This window comes from Salminus brasiliensis, chromosome 20, assembly GCF_030463535.1.
Source record: "Salminus brasiliensis chromosome 20, fSalBra1.hap2, whole genome shotgun sequence".
NCBI lineage: Eukaryota > Metazoa > Chordata > Actinopteri > Characiformes > Bryconidae > Salminus > Salminus brasiliensis.
Genome location: NC_132897.1, coordinates 371710 through 390560, shown reverse-complemented (window position 1 = coordinate 390560; position 18851 = coordinate 371710). Strand labels below are relative to the sequence as shown.

The window sequence follows — 18851 nt, the reverse complement described above, 5'->3', positions numbered from 1 at the left end:
CAACAACCACCTGAATGAACCAAGTATGCACCATGTATCTAGTATGCACCATAGCAACCAACTTGGTTATCATAGAAACCACTTAGCAATTCCACAGCAACCTGAAACACCATACCAAAAGCACCTAGCAGCACTATGGCATAACAACCACCATAGCAACCGCTTAGCAACCCTATAGCAGACATCTAGCATAAGCAGTTTCACCCTAGTGAGCACCCAGCAACTGCCTGGAAGTGTAACTGTGTAACCTCTGCGTTTCCCTCAGGAATCCCGCTGTAATCCCGCATTAGCGTGTTTCAGGCCGCCGGTGCGGAGTTCTGCAGAAATTCTGAGCGTCAGGTCTGTTTAGCTCCGGGTTCACAGAAACGCTCGTGTTGCTTCTTTGATTTAAAGTTAAATCTCTTAAACTGTTTGAAATAAGGCATAAAATTCAGATGTTCCAGTCTTCTCCGAGTGCTGTTGGCGGGAATCCCGCTCTGTGTCCGTGTACCTGCCGGCTCGTGTAATGCAATCAGCTCTCAGAGCTGGAGGTCAGCCGCGCTAGCTCTGCTGTAATTGCCATATAAGCCATCGTGAGCGCGAGTGTGGAGATTGTTGCCTGGGCCAGCTGCAGAGAGCGCTCTCTCTCTCTCTCTCTCTCTCTCTCTCTGTCTCTCTCTATCTCTCTCTATCGCTCTCTCTCTATTTCTCTCTCTCTGTCTCTCTCTATCTCTCTGTCTCTCTCTGTCTCTCTCTCTCTCTGTCTCTCTCTCTCTCTCTGTCTCTCTCTCTATCTCTCTCTCTCTATCTCTCTCTCTGTCTCTCTCTCTCTATCTCTCTCTCTGTCTCTCTCTCTCTGTCTCTCTCTCTGTCTCTCTCTCTCTCTGTCTCTCTATCTCTCTCTATCTCTCTCTGTCTCTCTCTCTCTATCTCTCTGTCTCTCTCTCTCTCTGTCTCTCTCTCTCATGTGTGGTTCTGTTGGGTTCTGCTGTGATTGTCTGACTGAGTGGTTTTAATTGGTTTGAGCTTCATCTGGTTTTTATTGCTGTGTGTAAACGCTCTGCTTCCCCCTCTGCTTTCATCCTGAACCCCCTCACACATGCTTTCATTTACCCTGATTTACCAGAGCTGATTTATCTCTCCCTCTCTCTCTCTCTCTGTCTCTCTCTCTCTCTCTCTCTCTCTCTCTCTCTCTCTCTCACAGTTTGACAAGTACGCCCCAAAGCTGGACAATCCCTTCCTAAGACAGTCGAGTGTAAGTACAGACTTTACACACAGCACAGAACCTGAACATGTGAATATTAATAACTCTAAATGTAGGTATTGTGATATACACTGAGGAGGCGGAGCTACAGTCTCTCATTAGGGTGAATATTAATAACGCTCTAAATGTAGGTATTGTGATATACACTGAGGAGGAGGAGCTACAGTCTCTCATTAGGGTGAATATTAATAACGCTCTAAATGTAGGTGTTGTGATATACACTGAGGAGGCGGAGCTACAGTCTCTCATTAGGGTGAATATTAATAACGCTCTAAATGTAGGTATTGTGATATACACTGAGGAGGAGGAGCTACAGTCTCTCATTAGGGTGAACATTAATAACACTCTAAATGTAGGTATTGTGATATACACTGAGGAGGCGGAGCTACAGTTTCTCATTAGGGTGGATATTAATAAGGCTCTAAATGTAGGTATTGTGATATACACTGAGGAGGCGGAGCTACAGTCTCTCATTAGAGTGAATATTAATAACGCTCTAAATGTAGGTATTGTGATATACACTGAGGAGGCGGAGCTACAGTCTCTGATTAGGGTGAATATTAATAACGCTCTAAATGTAGGTATTGTGATATACACTGAGGAGGCGGAGCTACAGTCTCTCATTAGGGTGAATATTAATAACGCTCTAAATGTAGGTATTGTGATATACACTGAGGAGGCGGAGCTACAGTTTCTCATTAGGGTGAATATTAATAACGCTCTAAATGTAGGTATTGTGATATACACTGAGGAGGCGGAGCTACAGTCTCTCATTAGGGTGAACATTAATTTGGATCGTTGTTGTTTTATTTCTGTGTGTTTCTGCAGTTTTTCTCTTCGTACCCTCCAGCCATGCCCAGCATGCCCCCTCTACTCCCTCACCCCGGCCCCTTCAGCTCTCTGCAAGGAGCCTTCCAACCAAAGGTCAGAAACTCCTGCACTTACCAAATATTATACATATATATATAATAACCTCATATATAAAAAAAACACCTACTGTTATATGCAAGAGTATATACATAAATACATGCCTACACTCTTGTAAAGGTAAATCGTCTGGATCATTTCAGACCAATCAGAACACATTATGAAACCCTTTTGATGTTAAGGTTCAAGAAACATCTGTATCCAGCGCAAAGAACCGTCCAACGGTTCTCTGAGCATGTAGAACCACCAGCTTTACTAAAGAACCCTATTTTAATGTATCTGCTGTACATGATGTACATGGATGCGTCACTAGCACATTAAAATGTGTGTGTGTGTGTGTGTGTGTGTGTGTGTGTGTGTGTGTGTTCCACTTTGACACAGGGAACACACACACAATGTATTTTCAGTTCTAGCCTCCGTAAGCTGCAGCTCTCTGAATGTAACAGCAGCTGCTTTTCCATTATGGCTCTAAGCGGCTGAAGGTTTTGTGCGAGATATTAAATTTATGCTGTGCTGTGGTGTGAGGAAGGCTGCTTTCCGTGTGTGTGTGTGTGTGTGTGTGTGTGTGTGTGTGTGTGTGTGTGCACGCGGGAGATAAGCCCAGCGCTCATCCTGGCAGTTGGCCAATCACTCTGACCCGTGTGTAAGCCACCAATCGGTTCTGGACGGCGGCTACGGGGCTTACAGTCCAGTGTGGTTTAGATAAGGTGGTCCAGCAGTGGCTGAAGCAGGCTTTAGTGACCGCTGTAGCACCTCTGAGGGCTTCTCCAGCAGATCCCCCTGTGTCTCCTGCCTGTTTCCTAAAGGAAGAGTCCGGTGTGTTTAAACCAGGCAGTGGAGAACCTTTAGAACAGTGGGTTCTGTAGGTGGAGCTGAGTGTTCTTCAGGAGACTGGAGCTGGAGTTTAGACTCTGCAGTAGATCAGTACTAGTCTTAGTCCACTGTTCAGTTCTGCTGGAAACTAAAGGGTTAAATCTGTAAAACTGAACAGAAAACTGTCCAATCAGGATGGTTCTCTCAGGGGTATCTGGGCAGATTCAGCTTAACCAGCTCTCCCATTGGACGGGACTTCACTGGTAGAACTGAAGGCGGTCAGATTAACCAGCAACACAGTCAGGAACCGACCAATCACGCTCTGATTTACAGTGGGTGGAACCAGCTTTATTACTCTAATCTTTCTGGAGGTTCTAGGTATGTTGTGAGAGTGAGCGGTAGTGTGAGCAGAATAAACGTCACTAGACCTGGGGGTTCTAGATATGACGTAAATGTGAGTGGTAGTGTTAGAAGAATAAATGTCACTCTAGTTCTTCTGGAGGTTCTAGGTATGTTGTGAGAGTGAGCGATAGTGTGAGCAAATTAAACATCATTAGACCTTTTGGGAGTTCTAGACAAGCCATAAATGTGAGTGGTAGGGTTAGGAGAATAAATGTTACTCTAGTGCTTCTGGAGGTTCTAGACAGGCTGTTAAGCGTGCGTGGTATTATAAGCAGAATAAACATTGTTCCAGTCCTTCTGGAGGTTCTAGATAGGACATAAATGTGAGTGGTAGTGTTAGGAGAATAACCATCGCTCCAGTCCTTCTGGAGGTTCTAGACTGATTGTGAGTTTGCACAGTAGTGTGAGCAGAATAAATATCACTTGTCCTTCTGGGGGTTCTAGATAGGCTGTGCGTGGCAGCAGAATTAATTTCATGGTTTAACACTGAGCAAACAGAGACGTTCTTTAAAACCTGATCCTAAAGTTGATCCTCTCTCTCCAGGCCTCGAACCCCATTGATGTAGCAGCAAGACCAGGAGCGGTTCCTCACACACTTCTACAGAAGGACCCACGGGTACGTTACCCATAATCCTTTACACATAAACACCGTCTAGCTTTTATTAATATCAGAGCTCAGTCAAGCCCAACCTTTCAAACCTCAAAATGCTAAATGCAGAGGCTAACGTAACTAACATGTAATGGAAGCTTATGTACCCCAGTTAGCATGCTAACCGTGTTGGGTTATCACCTGTAATAGACGCTGCTTTTTTAGGCTATGCTAATGTGCTTCAGTGAGTCATACAGTGTCAGAAAGCACCTCCACACGGTTTGAGGTGACAAGACCTGTATATTTATACATACAGATAAGAGTGGCTCCTGTGAGGGAGTGGATATATTAGGCGTAAGAACCTGAGACACTTTGACGAAAACCAAACTTTGATGTTCTAGACAATGACTGGGTCAGAACATCTCCAGAACATCAGCAAGCAGGTCTTGTGGGGGTTCCCGGAATGCAGGGCTCAGTACTGACCTACCGAAAGTGCTCCAAATAAGGGGGGGAGGGGGTATGCTCAATATTAGGCTGGTGATTTTAATGTTATGGATTATTGGGGCATATAGCCTAGGACAATACACTGGGCATTCTACATTTAAATATATACATATACAGTATATATATATATATTTACTGTATACTGTATATATATGTTAATATTGACTGCCTTCCGTATAATTGCACATCATAATTTGATTAGGCAATTAGTTTGCCTTCTGCTAATTGGTGGACATAAGCTTCCATTATCTGTTAGCTACATTAGCCTCAAAGCTCCCGTGTAAAACTATAGCAGCGCCTTCACTTCACTGAACTTCTCTGCGCTGATTGACTACATTTATGGAAAGGGAGGAAACTGGCTACAGTCAGCTGCATGAACTTTTATGGGTTGAGTTGAAGAGATGATGAGCTTTTCTTTTTGATTTCCGTTTCTTATCCGTTCCGCTTTTCTCCTGTAGGTATCGGATCCGTTCAGGACGTCAGTGAGAGTAAGATTCCAACTTTTCCGTCTCTCTAAAGAAGCTGATATTCAGGGCTTTTTTATCGTAAGTCTCTCATTTTGTGAGAACCGCTGCTTAACCCCTCTGTCTTTTCCGCTGGGTGCTGTGCAGAAGCCGGGGAAGTGGTGTGCGGTTCACGTCCAAATCGCCTGGCAGATATACCACCATCAGCAGAAGATGAAGGTAGGAGAGGTGCCGAGTGTTCCCACTAAATTGAGTTCTTATACAGGAAAATTCCAGCCTTGTTTAACCTAATCTCCGTCTGCAGCGTCTGTATCACACCCATCCTGACTATATAACCGGAGTTATAGAACCTCCAGCTGTGCAGGTCTGTGTTAGACACTCAGAACCCTGTACATTACTGACATACCTGTACCTGCAGTGTACCTCTATAATACAGAATCCAACCATTCTCACTTGTTTAAACAATAAAAGTGTTAAATTTAGGCTGTAGTTATCATAACCAGTAGCTACTATCTATCTATCTATCTATCTATATATATATATATATATATAGCTGTAATAGTTATTATAGTACCTATATGTCTGTATCCTGTTTGTCTTTCATTTGTTTACGTTTTTTTGTAGCATAAAAGCAAATTATATTCTCTTGTTGCTGAATGCAATCAAATCTGCACAGCAATGCTCCTTGTCCAGAATCTAGTAGAAAGTCTTCTTCTCTGGACAGTAGAGACAGTTACTCCAACAGAAGCAGGATCAGCTCTTTAATATCCTTGATTTCAGAAGAAACACTGAACGAGCAGGTGTCCCAATACTTTTGTCCGTCTAGTGTATTGATGGTAAAACTGATATAAAGATGCGTATCTTTAGGCTTGCTGGTTGAACTGTTGTCCCTCCTGTCTCTCTGTCTCTGTAGCAGATGCAGTTGGACCCTCATAAACTGGACATGAATGGCAAACTGGACCTGTTCAGCAGACCCCCAGCCCCAGGGGTCTTCCCAGGTTTTCCCTACCCACATGACCTGGCCAGACCTCTCTTCTCATCTACAGGTTTGTGTCTATAATTATTTCATAATCGATAGACTATTATGTGTCAGAAAATATAAGATTATATGAGCATTATAGAGCACCCCCTACGCTTCCTGTAGTGTATTACAGTCTGTCAGAATGAGCGTGTGGATCATATGAGCATTATAGAGCATTATAGAGCGCCCCCTACGCTTCCTGTAGTGTATTACAGTCTGTCAGAATGAGCGTGTGGATCATATGATCATTATAGAGCATTATAGAGCGCCCCCTACGCTTCCTGTAGTGTATTACAGTCTGTCAGAATGAGCGTGTGGATCATATGAACATTATAGAGCATTATAGAGCGCCCCCTACGCTTCCTGTAGTGTATTACAGCCTGTCAGAATGAGTGTGTGGATCATATGAACATTATAGAGCGCCCCCTACGCTTCCTGTAGTGTATTACAGTCTGTCAGAATGAGCGTGTGGATCGTATGATCATTATAGAGCATTATAGAGCGCCCCCTACGCTTCCTGTAGTGTATTACAGTCTGTCAGAATGAGCGTGTGATCATATGAACATTATAGAGCGCCCCCTACGCTTCCTGTAGTGTATTACAGTCTGTCAGAATGAGCGTTAGAACAGTGATGATATACTGAATTCTTTTCAACATTTTTTCCATCTAAAGCTTATTAAAACATTACACAACTGTGGTAAGAAACATTCTGGATTGTTTATACTAAAAAATAAGACGCTTGATAAGAACTTCAGTCAAATTCAAATTAAATAAACATCTCCTCTACCTAACGACGCTGACGCCATTCTTCTCAGCGAAACTGCGAGTCCGATGTCATTAAACGAAGTGTAAGAGCAGCCGTTTTTAAAGAGGTGTACACGCTCACGCTCTGCAGGAGCCGCCAGAGTGAAAGGCTTTCTCTGAGCCCATGTGACCATCTGCCCCGCTAAAGCGCTCGCATCTCCTTGTGGGAAAATAGCAGCCGCAAATGTCACGGCCTGCTGTTTGACCTCATTTAAATGGCCTGCTTGCGCGTTAAAATCACGTTTGCGCTCGGCGCCCGGGCCGCATTTCCAGCCCAGATGATTCATAATGTATAGCAGATCTCACGGCCAGAGCGGCTCAGGCGGCATTGAGGCTGAATAATGCGACTCGCCTCATTCTTCTTCTTTTTTTTGTTCCTCGCCCACCGTGGAGGTGATTTGCATGTTGTTATCCCGATCGGGCGCCTGCCGTGGGCATGAATACAAATGCCTCTACCTGAGCTAATTGACCAGTAGCCCTTGCTTGAAGGGCAGCATGAATCTGACTGCCCTTTAGGATGTAATTACCCAGCATTGTGTCATAAAACAAGCTTGTAATTGCCTCTTTTATTAATGATTCACTCAAAGAAACAACAAGCAGTTCAGACCCAAAGCAAGGGCAGACCTTTCGGATTAAATTTAAAGCGACGAGTCCCCTTGACAACCTCTGCAGCCTGAGCGGAGAGCTACGCGGCCGGGCTGCTGAAAAGGGCTGGGCGGACGTTAATGGTGCTGCTGCCGTTTTTCCGTTCGCTGTTGTTTTATTAACGAGGCGAATCGAGAGAAAACGCCAGAATCGGTGTGTACATGCGCACAGCGTGTCCAAAAGTTTGTGGACACCCCTTCTACTAAATAAACTCGGCTACTTTAAGCTGCACCCATTGCTGACACAGATGTGCAAATGCACACACAGCTTGTCTAGTCCCTGTAGAGAAGAAGTACTGCCAATAGAATAGGACTCTCTGGAGCAGATCAACATCATGACCCTATTGGCTCCATGCTGCCTAATAATGCCAGGCGTGGGCTAGAGGGGTATAAAGCCCCCCAGCATTGAGCTGTGGAGCAGTGGAAGAACTGTGTTCTCTGGAATGATGGTGGTGTACTTTTGGTAAAACCACTGCTGTCCAGATATTATTGGGGTGGTGGCCTCTTCTCAGCACAGCAGTGGCACATGCATGGTGGTGTCCTTGGTAGTCTGAGGTGCTGGCACGAGTGTATCAGGCACTGCTAGGTTAAGAGTGGACTCACCACCCAAAAGTATCTGGACAAGAGTGGCTCTGTGGTCAGAACTTGACCCCTGATGAAGGTCTAGAGGATGCTAACACAAATTCAGTGCAGGAGGAGCTAGGGGAGGGAGAGGGGTTTCTGATAAAGTGGCCAGGGTGAAAAACTGGCTAGTGTATATGTAATCAGTCTATTCAGGCTCCGCCCAAAACATAGCTGTTCCTGAGGTTAGGATACAAGCTAACGGTAGCATGGTGGCTAACTAGTTGCGATTATAAAGTCCAGTTCAGTAGCGTAGCATTTAAAACCTGTTGGCTATTGTATTTATTTTCATTAAATGTTTACAAATTAATAAATATATTAATAAATATAAATACAGCAAACTCAAGCTTTACAACAGGACGCATTTGTGGGCGGAGCTTAAACAGATCAGTTGGCTGTGTTGTTCCAGTTAAGCTGCTGGGCCGTTGGTCATCTAACGTTCTCCTCTTGTGTTTACCCCCCTCTGTTAGCTGGTCATCCCGCGGCGTCACCGTATGGTCCGGCACCCCACCACAGTGGCTTCCTGCCCCCTACGCATTTGGCAGGTAAGCGTAAGTAAACCCACCCTTTTATACACCTTTCTGTGCCCTGTTGTCTCTGGGATCTGGTGTTTGTCGGTGGGTCACCTGCAGAAAGCTGACTGTGATTAAAAAACTGAGCCTCAGTCCGGCGGCTCTTCCCCTGCTGCTGCTGCTGCCGTGGAAAGACTCGCTCAGGCCGTTCCTGCACTGCGGCATATTTCCCTTTCCTTCGCCGCGGCGTCTCAAGGTTGTTTGAGAAAAGAGCGTCTCCTGTGATCTTCAGTGATTTCAGCTAAGGTCTGCCGCTACGTTACAGCCTTGCTGATTACTTCCTAGGGGCCGACAGACTGAAAAAGTGTAAAGATGAAGAAAAAAAAAAGTGAAAAATATAAATAATGAAATAAATGGATGTTTTCAGCGTATTTGAGCAGAAGAACGCCACTGAGCCGAGCTTTTGCTTTTAATTCACGAGACCCTGGAGGGTTTGTAAAGCGCTGAATGCCCCCAGACCCACTGAATGGGATCTTTTTACCTTGAATTCCCCTTTTTCTTCACGCTCCGGTTTCCGGTGCTCCCTTTCACCTGCAGGCTTTTTTGTGGTTTTTCAGAAAATGATTAAGGCCATTGTGCTCCCCGGCGTGCCGTTTCCATCAGAGGCATTGTTTGGCTTCGGCGCCTCGAGGTGATTTCACAGAGCGGGCTTTCGAGTCAATCCAATTTGAGTTTATAAACACCTGATGCTCGGGGGAAATAAAGAGAAATTGATGAAACTCTTCAAGGATTCGGCCGAAATAAATAAATAAATAAATAAAAACCAAACACCCAAGGAATTCAAATCCGTGCCCCGCGCTCGCCGAGGTACGCTGTGTTCAGACCCTGTCGAAAAAGCTGCTATTTTAACAGATTCCTTCACGTCGTCTAAATTAACGAACTGACCTGTGCCGTGGTCAGGGCGCGAGGTGTTAGCCTGCTGATTTTAGTTTGTAGAAAGAGGTCAGAAAAAGAAAAACACCCAAATAGAAGGAAAGTTAGCTCATTAGCTAGCTTTCAGGTTGTTTACCTAATCAGCTAAACAGCTAGCGGTTGTTTCAGCCAGCTCCCTCCTTTAGTGGGCTAGGATTAGCAATGCTAATGCTAATACTGACTGATTGTGATGCCTAAAGCCGGTGTGTTTGTTACCTTTGTGCCATTTTCTGCTACGTTAGAGACCTAGCAAACACTTCAGTGAAGCAGTGTTAGCAGTACTGATGCTAACTCATTTCTATCACCTGTTTCTTCTCCTGTTTAGCTTCTAAATTCATTCCACAGCCTCATAAAACATCTAGTAACCCTTTTAGTGAACTAGCATTAGCCATGCTACTGTTTATACTCTTACTGTTCTGTCTAGGTTCACTCATTTCTACCTCTTTCCTCGTCTGTTTAGTCACTAAATTCATCCTGTAGCCATAAAGACACCAAGTAAGCACATTAGTGAAGTAGTATTGCAGTGCTAATGCTAACTCTGACTGACTGTTAAGCCAATGTCCACTCCTGTCTACCTGTTAAACCACTAAATTCCATTCAGAAGCCTTACTAAAATATTCAGCCCTTTAGTGACCTAGCATTACCACTGCTAATGCTAACTCTGACTGACTGTTATGCTTAATTCCTCTCAGTTCGCTTTCTTCTACTGTTTAGCCGCTAAATTCATTTTACAGCCTCATTTTACAGTGCTAATGCTAACTCTGACTGACTACCTGACTGACTGACTGTGTTAGCAGTGCTAATGCTAATGTTGAACTCGCATTAGCATTGTGAACTAGCATTACCACTGCTAATGCTAACTCTGACTGTTATGCCTGATTCCTCTCAATTCCACAAGTCGCTTACGTCTACTGTTTAGCCGCTAAATTCATTCTGCAGCCTCATAAAACACCCAGCAAGTCTTTTAGTGAACTAGCTTTAGCAGTGCTAATGCTAATCCTGGCTGACTGACTGCTTTAGCAGTGCTAATGCTAACTCTGACTGACTGTTAAACCTGACTCCACCCCTTTCTACCTCTTTCTTCTACTGTTTAGCCGCTAAATGCATTCACCAGCCTCATGAAACACCTAGTAAGCCTCTTAGTGAACTAGCTTTAGCAGTGCTAATGCTCTGTTAGCAGCCTCTAAATTCCATTCAGAAGCTTTACTGATAACTTGAGCCCTTTCGGAAACTAGCATTACCAATGCTAATGCTAATGCTAACTCTGACTGGCTGTTATGCCTTTTCTTCTACAAAGAGACCCAGTGAGTCCCTTATTGAAGGAGCGTTAGCAGTGCTAAAGCTAACTCTGGCGTTAAAGCAGAGAGCGAGCGAGCGAGCGAGCGAGAGAGAGAGAGAGAGAGAGAGAGAGAGAGAGAGAGAGAGAGAGAGAAAAGCTGGTTGGAATGGTTCAGACACCTCCAGCCTCCGTCTCTAATCCCTGTTTGGCATTTTGCAGATGCTTTCAGTCGCTCCAGTTCCTTTGGCGGCCTCGGCAACCTTTCGGCCAGTGCCTTCGGTGGATTAGGCAACCCATCCCTCGGTAAGGCCTGACCCCATAGCCCCCCCCAGATACAGCATCAGCTTAGCATAGTGACAGAGAGAGCGAGAGAGCGAGCGAGCGAGAGGGAGGGAGGGAGAGAGGCACTTAGCTCTGCAACAAATGCCAAATAAGAGCTTAGGGAGAGGCAGCTGAAGGGAGAGGCAGCTGAAGGGAGAGGCAGCTGAAGGGAGAGGCATTACAGCAGCCTGGTTTAATCTTACAGCAGCCAGCGCTGCCAAATCACACTCCAGCACAGCTCACAGCCAGCCTGCCTCATACTGTTCCTGCATTAATTACACTCCCAGTGCTCCCAGTCCTGCCACCATCTCTCTCTCGCTCTCTCTCTCTCTCTTATCTCTATATATATATACACACACACACACACTGTATTGACAAAAGTATTGGGACACCTGCTCATTCATTGTTTTGTTGGAGTCTCTACTGTCCAGGGAAGTAGGCTTTCTACTAGATTTTTAGAGCAAGAATTGCTTTGAGGATTTGAAATTTGATTGCACTCAGCCACAACCCATCCCATCCAAAAGTACTGGATGGAGCTCCTCCACCACCTGCATTCCAGAGAACACAGTTCCTCCACTGCTCCACAGCTCCTCAATGCTGGGGGGCTTTATACCCCTCTAGCCCACGCCTGGCATTATTAGGCAGCATGGAGCCAATAGGGTCATGATGTTGATCTGCTCCAGAGAGTCCTATTCTATTGGCAGTACTTCTTCTCTACAGGGACTAGACAAGCTGTGTGTGTGCATTTGCACATCTGTGTCAGCAAGTGATGAGCGTTAAAGTAGCTGAATGTGTTCATTAGAAGGGGTGTCCACAAACTTTTGGACGTATTAGTGTATATTTTTTCTTTGTCCCTCCACATCTCTCTACCCCTCTTCTCCACACCTCTTTTTTTATCTCTCTCTCTCTCTCTCCTTTCTTCCTCCTTATGTCTCTCGCTCATTGTTTCTCTGTCTCTCTCTCTCTCCGCTGTGCTGTTAAGCGGGGTTTCCTCTGTAGAAATTGATTACAGATCGCACTGAAATTGAAATTCTGCAGACGCTCAGAGCTGCTCGCTCGCCCACAGCGTGACTGACTCTCTCTCTGAGAGAGAGAGAGAGACCCAAAACCACCCAAATCTCTCATTTCACACTCAAGGGGGGGGGGCACACCACCCGACAGGAGTCTGGGGACGCCTGGAATTTAAAAATGATTAATGCAAAAACGAAATAAACCACATTAAAGTGTGAATTAGAGGCAAACTGATCAGGTTTATTCAGAGGAAAACAGAATCACACTGTAAACACTGACTGTGACGCCGATCCACTGATAGAGCTTCAGATACACCGTTTTATCTTTCTTCACTGGAAAGATCAGAGGAAATGATCAAAGACAGATTTATTAAAGTGTTTTTCTTTAATGTGCCTCTCAGAACTTACGAGTTTATTAATACAGGCAGTTTTTCTTTTGTTCATTAACTTTAAAAAAAATATATAAAATGAACTGAAAGATCTTTATTACTTAGCTGAGGTGCTTGGTTTTGTAGCAATGTCTGGACACAATAACGGAAACACTGACAAGTCATGTGACTTTATTCTCTCTGTATGTGCCGTGTCTGTTTCACAGATTCAGCCGTTTATTAGAACTCTGGAGTGTAGTTGAGGAGGGCCTCAGAGGCAGAGAAAAGCAACATAAAAGATGAAATTAATTAAAATAAATAAACACATAAAATGACATTCATAATAATATAATCATAATTAAAAAATGAAAAAAACAATAGTGAAATATATATATATATAAAATAAAAAATAAATGATCTATAAATGATTTCATCGCAAGTTCCAATCCAGGTGACTTAATGCAGAGTTTCCATGTTCATCATTAATTTATTCATTTATTTAATATACCATTAAAAACACATGGATCAAATTATGCATAAAAATACACAGATTGAGCCCCATCTAAAAACCTACAGAGGGACATCCTCAGCTGTTTAGGTCTCTAACATGTTAATCCACCCCCCCTCCCCTCCTTACAGCTTTTCAGCAGAACCTCTTCAGCTGTGGATCCTTTACATCCAGAACCGAGAGGCTAAAAGTGTGTGTTCCTCTCTGTTCTTCTGTTTCAGGAGCGAACAGTGTGTTCGGACCCAAAGAGGGTCCAGGCCTGCCTGGGTTTAGCCCCCACCATGATGCCTGGAACAGACTCCACCGGACCCCTCCCTCCTTCCCCACGCCCCCCCAGTGGCCAAAATCCGCCGACGCTGAGAGAAGCAGCTCCGCTAACAGCCACGAGCGAGAGAGGGAGCGGGAGAGAGAGAAGGAGAGAGAGAGAGAGAGGGAGAAACGGGACTCGTCCGTTGGAAAAGATGATAAAGACAAAGACAGGTCAGTGTGCCTACCTGTAATTAACTCTATATAACATTAGAATAAACCCAAATAAACATAAAGGTAGTGGTCAGTGAGAGTGTCTACCTGTAATTAACTCTATATAACATTAGAATAAACCCAAATAAACATAAAGGTAGTGGTCAGTGAGAGTGTCTACCTGTAATTAACTCTATATAACATTAGAATAAACCCAAATAATCATAAAGTCAGTGGTCAGTGAGAATGTCTACCTGTAATTAACTCTATATAACATTAGAATAAACCCAAATAAACAGAAAGTCAGTGGTCAGTGAGAGTGTCTACCTGTAATTAACTCTATATAACATGAGAATAAACCCAAATACACATAAAGTCAGTGGTCAGTGAGAGTGCCTACCTGTAATTAACTGTATAGAACATTAGAATAAACAGAGTCAGTGGTCAGAATGTGCTGTTGGTCAGTCACGGTATTGAGATGTTGGTTAGATGAACTGGGACAGTGCTGATCTTTAAATTGACTCGTACTAAAACCGTCTTCTTATTTTCTCCAGGGATTCTCTGGATCGTAATCGCCACAGCAACCGCTCCTCTCCTGCCTCCGCTCCCGTCAGCTACCAGATCAGCAACCTGATTCGCTCCAGCAGCCACAACTCCGCCCCCCGCTGCGACACAGAGAAGGACCTTCTGGAACGGCAGCGTGAGGCAGCGGCGGCTCTGATGGTGGACGTGAAGGTGAAGGAGAGCCGCTCTCCCGGGAAGGAGGCGAACGAGCGCAGCACTTCATCCGCCGATTCCTGCAAGCCGATCCGCCGCTCCCCGTCACCGTACTCCAAAAACATCCTGAGCGAGACGGGCATCAAGATGGGCAGCATGGGGCTGCCGCTTCCGATCAAGGACCTCGACCGAGACAGGAAGGACACGTCGTCGGTGGAGACGATCCACAAGGTCAAGAACGACATGAAGATCAAGGAGGAGCGCAAAGAGGATCAAGAAGTCATGGTGGTGGGATCCGAGCCTGGCAATCAGCCCCAGGTTCCACCCCCTATTCATCACCACCCTCACCCGCCTCCACCCACGTCACACCAGCCAGCAATATCGATCTCCCAGCAAGCTCCGCCTCCGTCTCCACGGGGCAGTGATCTTCCGACCCCGGCTTCCTTGCACGGAGTGCCCATGCCACACTCTCTGCCATTCCCGATGAGTGCCATGCACCAAATGGGCAGCTTAAATGTTCTGGAACGTGCCCGGATGGCACCGTTCATGGGCGTGAACCCGCTTGCGGCTGGTCGGGACCGCCTCCCTCACCCGTTCTCCTCATGGGACCCTCTCAGGGAGGCGTACCGGAACCTAGACCTCCAGAGGCGGATGGACTTTCAGCTTCGCTCCGAGCCCGGGCACCGTTTCCCTGGCATTTACGAGCAGGAGCGGGCTTACAGAGAGCGGGAAGCACACGACTACTCCCACCAGGAGCACCTTCTGGAAGTGCGGCGCGAGCAGGAGCGACTGCGGCAGCAGGCTGAAGAAAGGGAGCGACTGCACTTGAGAGAGGAGCTGGACCGTGCCAGGCTCCACCAGCTCCACCAGTCTCCGATTGAAGGGCATTTACCACACATGCCCCCTTTCATGTCACACCTTGGCGGGATGCCGTACCCACGGTTAAGCCCATCCACGGCGCAGAGCGGGTTGCTAAACCGGACGCCACCAACCGCTGCGCTAAGTGCCCCGCCACCCTTAGTGCCGGCGGGTCCGAGCATCCCTAGACCCGCCTCGCCAAGACGGACTACTCCAATCACCACACAGGACCCTAGAGAGTATTCGCCATCGCGCAACCCCAAAGAAGTGGAGGCGCGGTAACGCCTTTTTTTGTTTTTTTGTTTTTTTGGGTAACCCCGCCCCCTCAGTCGCGATACATGGACGGACACACACACACATACACACACACACAAACAGACGGATGACATGCACTTATTTTCCGACGAGATAAAATTAACGTTAAACAGAAATGTATCGTTTGTACAAAACAAAATTTGTACCTTCGAAAAAAGAAGCACATCGTTACGCTTTTTATTTTGTATTTGTGAGCGGAGAGCGGAGAACTTACGGAAAATATGAGACGAGCGACAAATTTGATATTAATATATTAATCCAATGCCTTTTCATTTTTTGTGTGAAAAGTTGAAAAGTGAGATTCTGAAATGAGTTTGTACTTTTCCTATTGCCTTTCCATGTACAGACATTATTTTTATGAATTTTACGTTAAAAGTCACGTCAAACCCGATCACCAACCCCTCCCCCCAGAATCCCTCCCCCTCCTATTTATCCCAGTTTCTCTGCTGGACATATTATTGATGTTCACTGAACAAACTGGATGGATGTTGCTGTTCTGACAGTCGATTTGCTCTACGGTACCTACCTGGAAATAGTGCTGACAGTGTACACAATGTTACCGAACTTTCTCTGTTTGCTTGTTTTATTTTTGTTTGGGTTTTTTTGGTTCTTTAGTTTTTTTGCCTTTTTGAGATATGCAGACGAATATGTATTACGAATATTTCTGTTTGGTTTATGTAAAGTTATTGTACATATCTTGTTGATATTACTTGGAACAAAAATTACATTGTAAATTTATTAGACTTTTTAAATGTTTCTAGAAAAACGGCGGAGAAACACGGAACCACTCGCGTGGTCCAGAAACCACGGTATTCTGGTCTGTCCAATCAGAGGGCACGTTTTTCAAAAACTAAAAACAAAACAAGGGAGGGGCGTGGCCATCACATGCCGTCTATGCAACGCGGAAATGGAAGGAAGGTTCTGATTGGACGGTGACCTAAGCGGAATGGCGAAAGGAGATGTGTGTTGGGGGAGGGGCCTGGAGCGAGCCTGGATGATGAGGATATTCTCCAGCGACGAGCCAACGAAACGAACACGAAACAAACCGACCTCCCGCCGGCGAGCGGACTGAGCCCGAGCGGACGGGGCGGCTGGGCGGTGGTAGACTGTCTCTGTCGACCTTGTGGTGTTGTGCAGTTGTTTTTCTTAGACTCTTGTATACAAAAAAAACAAGTAGAGTTTTAGGCGTGAAAAAATGAAAATGAACATTCATGGTTTAAAAATGTACGGAATAAAGGTTGGACCTTATATCTGCTCTCCTGCCCCACAGTGTCTTTATTAGAGGGAGGAACCGGCACCGACAGCACGGCCAGTCAGAACCCCCTTACACAGGCTGACCGGTCTAACTCAGGCTAACTCTAGCTAACAGGTCTAACTCAGGCTAACTCTAGCTAACAGGTTTATTTTAGGCTAACTCTAGCTAACAGGTTTAACTCAGGCTAGCGGGTTTAACTCTAGCTAACAGGTGTAATTCAGGCTAACTCTAGCTAACAGGTTTAACTCAGGCTAACTTTAGCTAACAGGTTTAACTCAGGCTAACTCTAGCTAACAGGTTTAACTCAGGCTAACACAGGCTAGCGGGTTTAACTCTAGCTAACAGGTGTAACTCAGGCTAACTCTAGCTAACAGGTGTAATACAGGCTAACTCTAGCTAACAGGTTTAACTCAGGCTAACACAGGCTAGCGGGTTTAACTCTAGCTAACAGGTGTAATTCAGGCTAACTCTAGCTAACAGGTGTAATTCAGGCTAACTCTAGCTAACAGGTTTAACTCTAGCTAACAAGTTTAACTCAGGCTAACTCTAGCTAACAGGTGTAATACAGGCTAACTCTAGTTAACAGGTTTAACTCTAGCTAACAAGTTTAACTCAGGCTAACTCTAGCTAACAAGTTTAACTCAGGCTAACTCTAGCTAACAGGTGTAATACAGGCTAACTCTAGCTAACAGGTGTAATTCAGGCTAACTCTAGCTAGCAGGTTTAAATTAGGCTGACAGGTTTAACTCAGGCTAACTCTAGCCAACAGGTGTAATACAGGCTAACTCTAGCTAACAGGTGTAATTCAGGCTAACTCTAGCTAACAGGTGTAACTCAGGCTAACTCTAGCTAACAGGTGTAACTCAGGCTAACTCTAGCTAGCAGGTGTAATTCAGGCTAACTCTAGCTAGCAGGTTTCAATTAGGCTGACAGGTTTAACTCAGGCTAACTCTAGCCAACAGGTGTAATACAGGCTAACTCTAGCTAACAGGTGTAATACAGGCTAACTCTAGCTAACAGGTGTAATTCGGGCTAACTCTAGCTAACAGATGTAATTCAGGCTCACTCTAGCTAACAGGTGTAATACAGGCTAACTCTAGCTAACAGGTGTAATACAGGCTAACTCTAGCTAACAGGTGTAATTTAGGCTAACTCTAGTTAACAGGTGTAATTCAGGCTAACTAACAGATGTAACTTAGTCTAACACAGGCTAACTAGCTAACAGGTGTAATTTAGGCTAACTCTAGCTAACAGGTGTAATACAGGCTAACTCTAGCTAACAGGTGTAATTTAGGCTAACTCTAGTTAACAGGTTTAACTCAGGCTAACTCTAGCTAACAGGTGTAACTCAGGCTAACTCTAGCTAACAGGTGTAATTCAGGCTAACTCTAGCTAGCAGGTGTAATGCAGGCTAACTAACTAACAGGTGTAACTCAGGCTAACTCTAGCTAACAGGTGTAACTCAGGCTAACTCTAGCTAGCAGGTGTAATGCAGGCTAACTCTAGCTAACAGGTGTAACTTAGGCTAAATCTAGCTAGCAGGTGTAATGCAGGCTAACTCTAGCTAACAGGTGTAACTCAGGCTAACTCTAACTAACAGGTGTAACTCAGGCTAACTCTAGCTAACAGGTGTAACGCAGGCTAACTCTAGCTAACAGGTGTAACTCAGGCTAACTCGAGCTAACAGGTGTAACTCAGGCTAACTAGCTAACAGGTGTAACTCAGGCTAACTCTAGCTAGCAGGTGTAACTCAGGCTAACTCTAGCTAGCAGGTGTAACGCAGGCTAACTCTAGCTAGCAGGTGTAACTCAGGCTAACTCTAGCTAGCAGATGTAACTCAGGCTAACTCTAGCTAACAGGTGTAACTCAGGCTAACTCTAGCTAGCAGGTGTAACTCAGGCTAACTCTAGCTAACAGGTGTAACTCAGGCTAGCTCTAGCTAACAGGTGTAACTCAGGCTAACTCTAGCTAACAGGTGTAACTCAGGCTAACTCTAGCTAGCAGGTGTAATTCAGGCTAACTCTAGCTAACAGGTGTAACTCAGGCTAACTCGAGCTAACAGGTGTAACTCAGGCTAACTCTAGCTAGCAGGTGTAACTCAGGCTAACTCTAGCTAGCAGATGTAACTCAGGCTAACTCTAGCTAGCAGGTGTAACTCAGGCTAACTCTAGCTAGCAGGTGTAACTCAGGCTAACTCTAGCTAACAGGTGTAACTCAGGCTAGCTCTAGCTAACAGGTGTAACTC

General features: G+C 45.2%; 1 protein-coding gene across 4 annotated transcripts in view; it reads left to right on the top strand.

Annotated features, from left to right (window-relative positions):
- The window catches only part of fbrsl1 (fibrosin-like 1), a 432366-nt gene extending 415760 nt beyond the window's left edge, over positions 1 to 16606 (top strand). For all 4 annotated transcript variants that reach the window (XM_072665281.1, XM_072665280.1, XM_072665279.1 and 1 more), the window contains 10 exons: positions 1184 to 1234; positions 2072 to 2167; positions 3930 to 4001; positions 4937 to 4966; positions 5090 to 5161; positions 5856 to 5988; positions 8503 to 8583; positions 11015 to 11098; positions 13224 to 13482; positions 14016 to 16606. In XM_072665281.1, the coding sequence (XP_072521382.1) occupies positions 1184 to 1234; positions 2072 to 2167; positions 3930 to 4001; positions 4937 to 4966; positions 5090 to 5161; positions 5856 to 5988; positions 8503 to 8583; positions 11015 to 11098; positions 13224 to 13482; positions 14016 to 15318 (2181 nt within the window). In that variant the 3' untranslated portion in view covers positions 15319 to 16606. The remainder of the gene's footprint in view (positions 1 to 1183; positions 1235 to 2071; positions 2168 to 3929; positions 4002 to 4936; positions 4967 to 5089; positions 5162 to 5855; positions 5989 to 8502; positions 8584 to 11014; positions 11099 to 13223; positions 13483 to 14015) is intronic.
- Positions 16607 to 18851: the final 2245 nt, after the last annotated feature.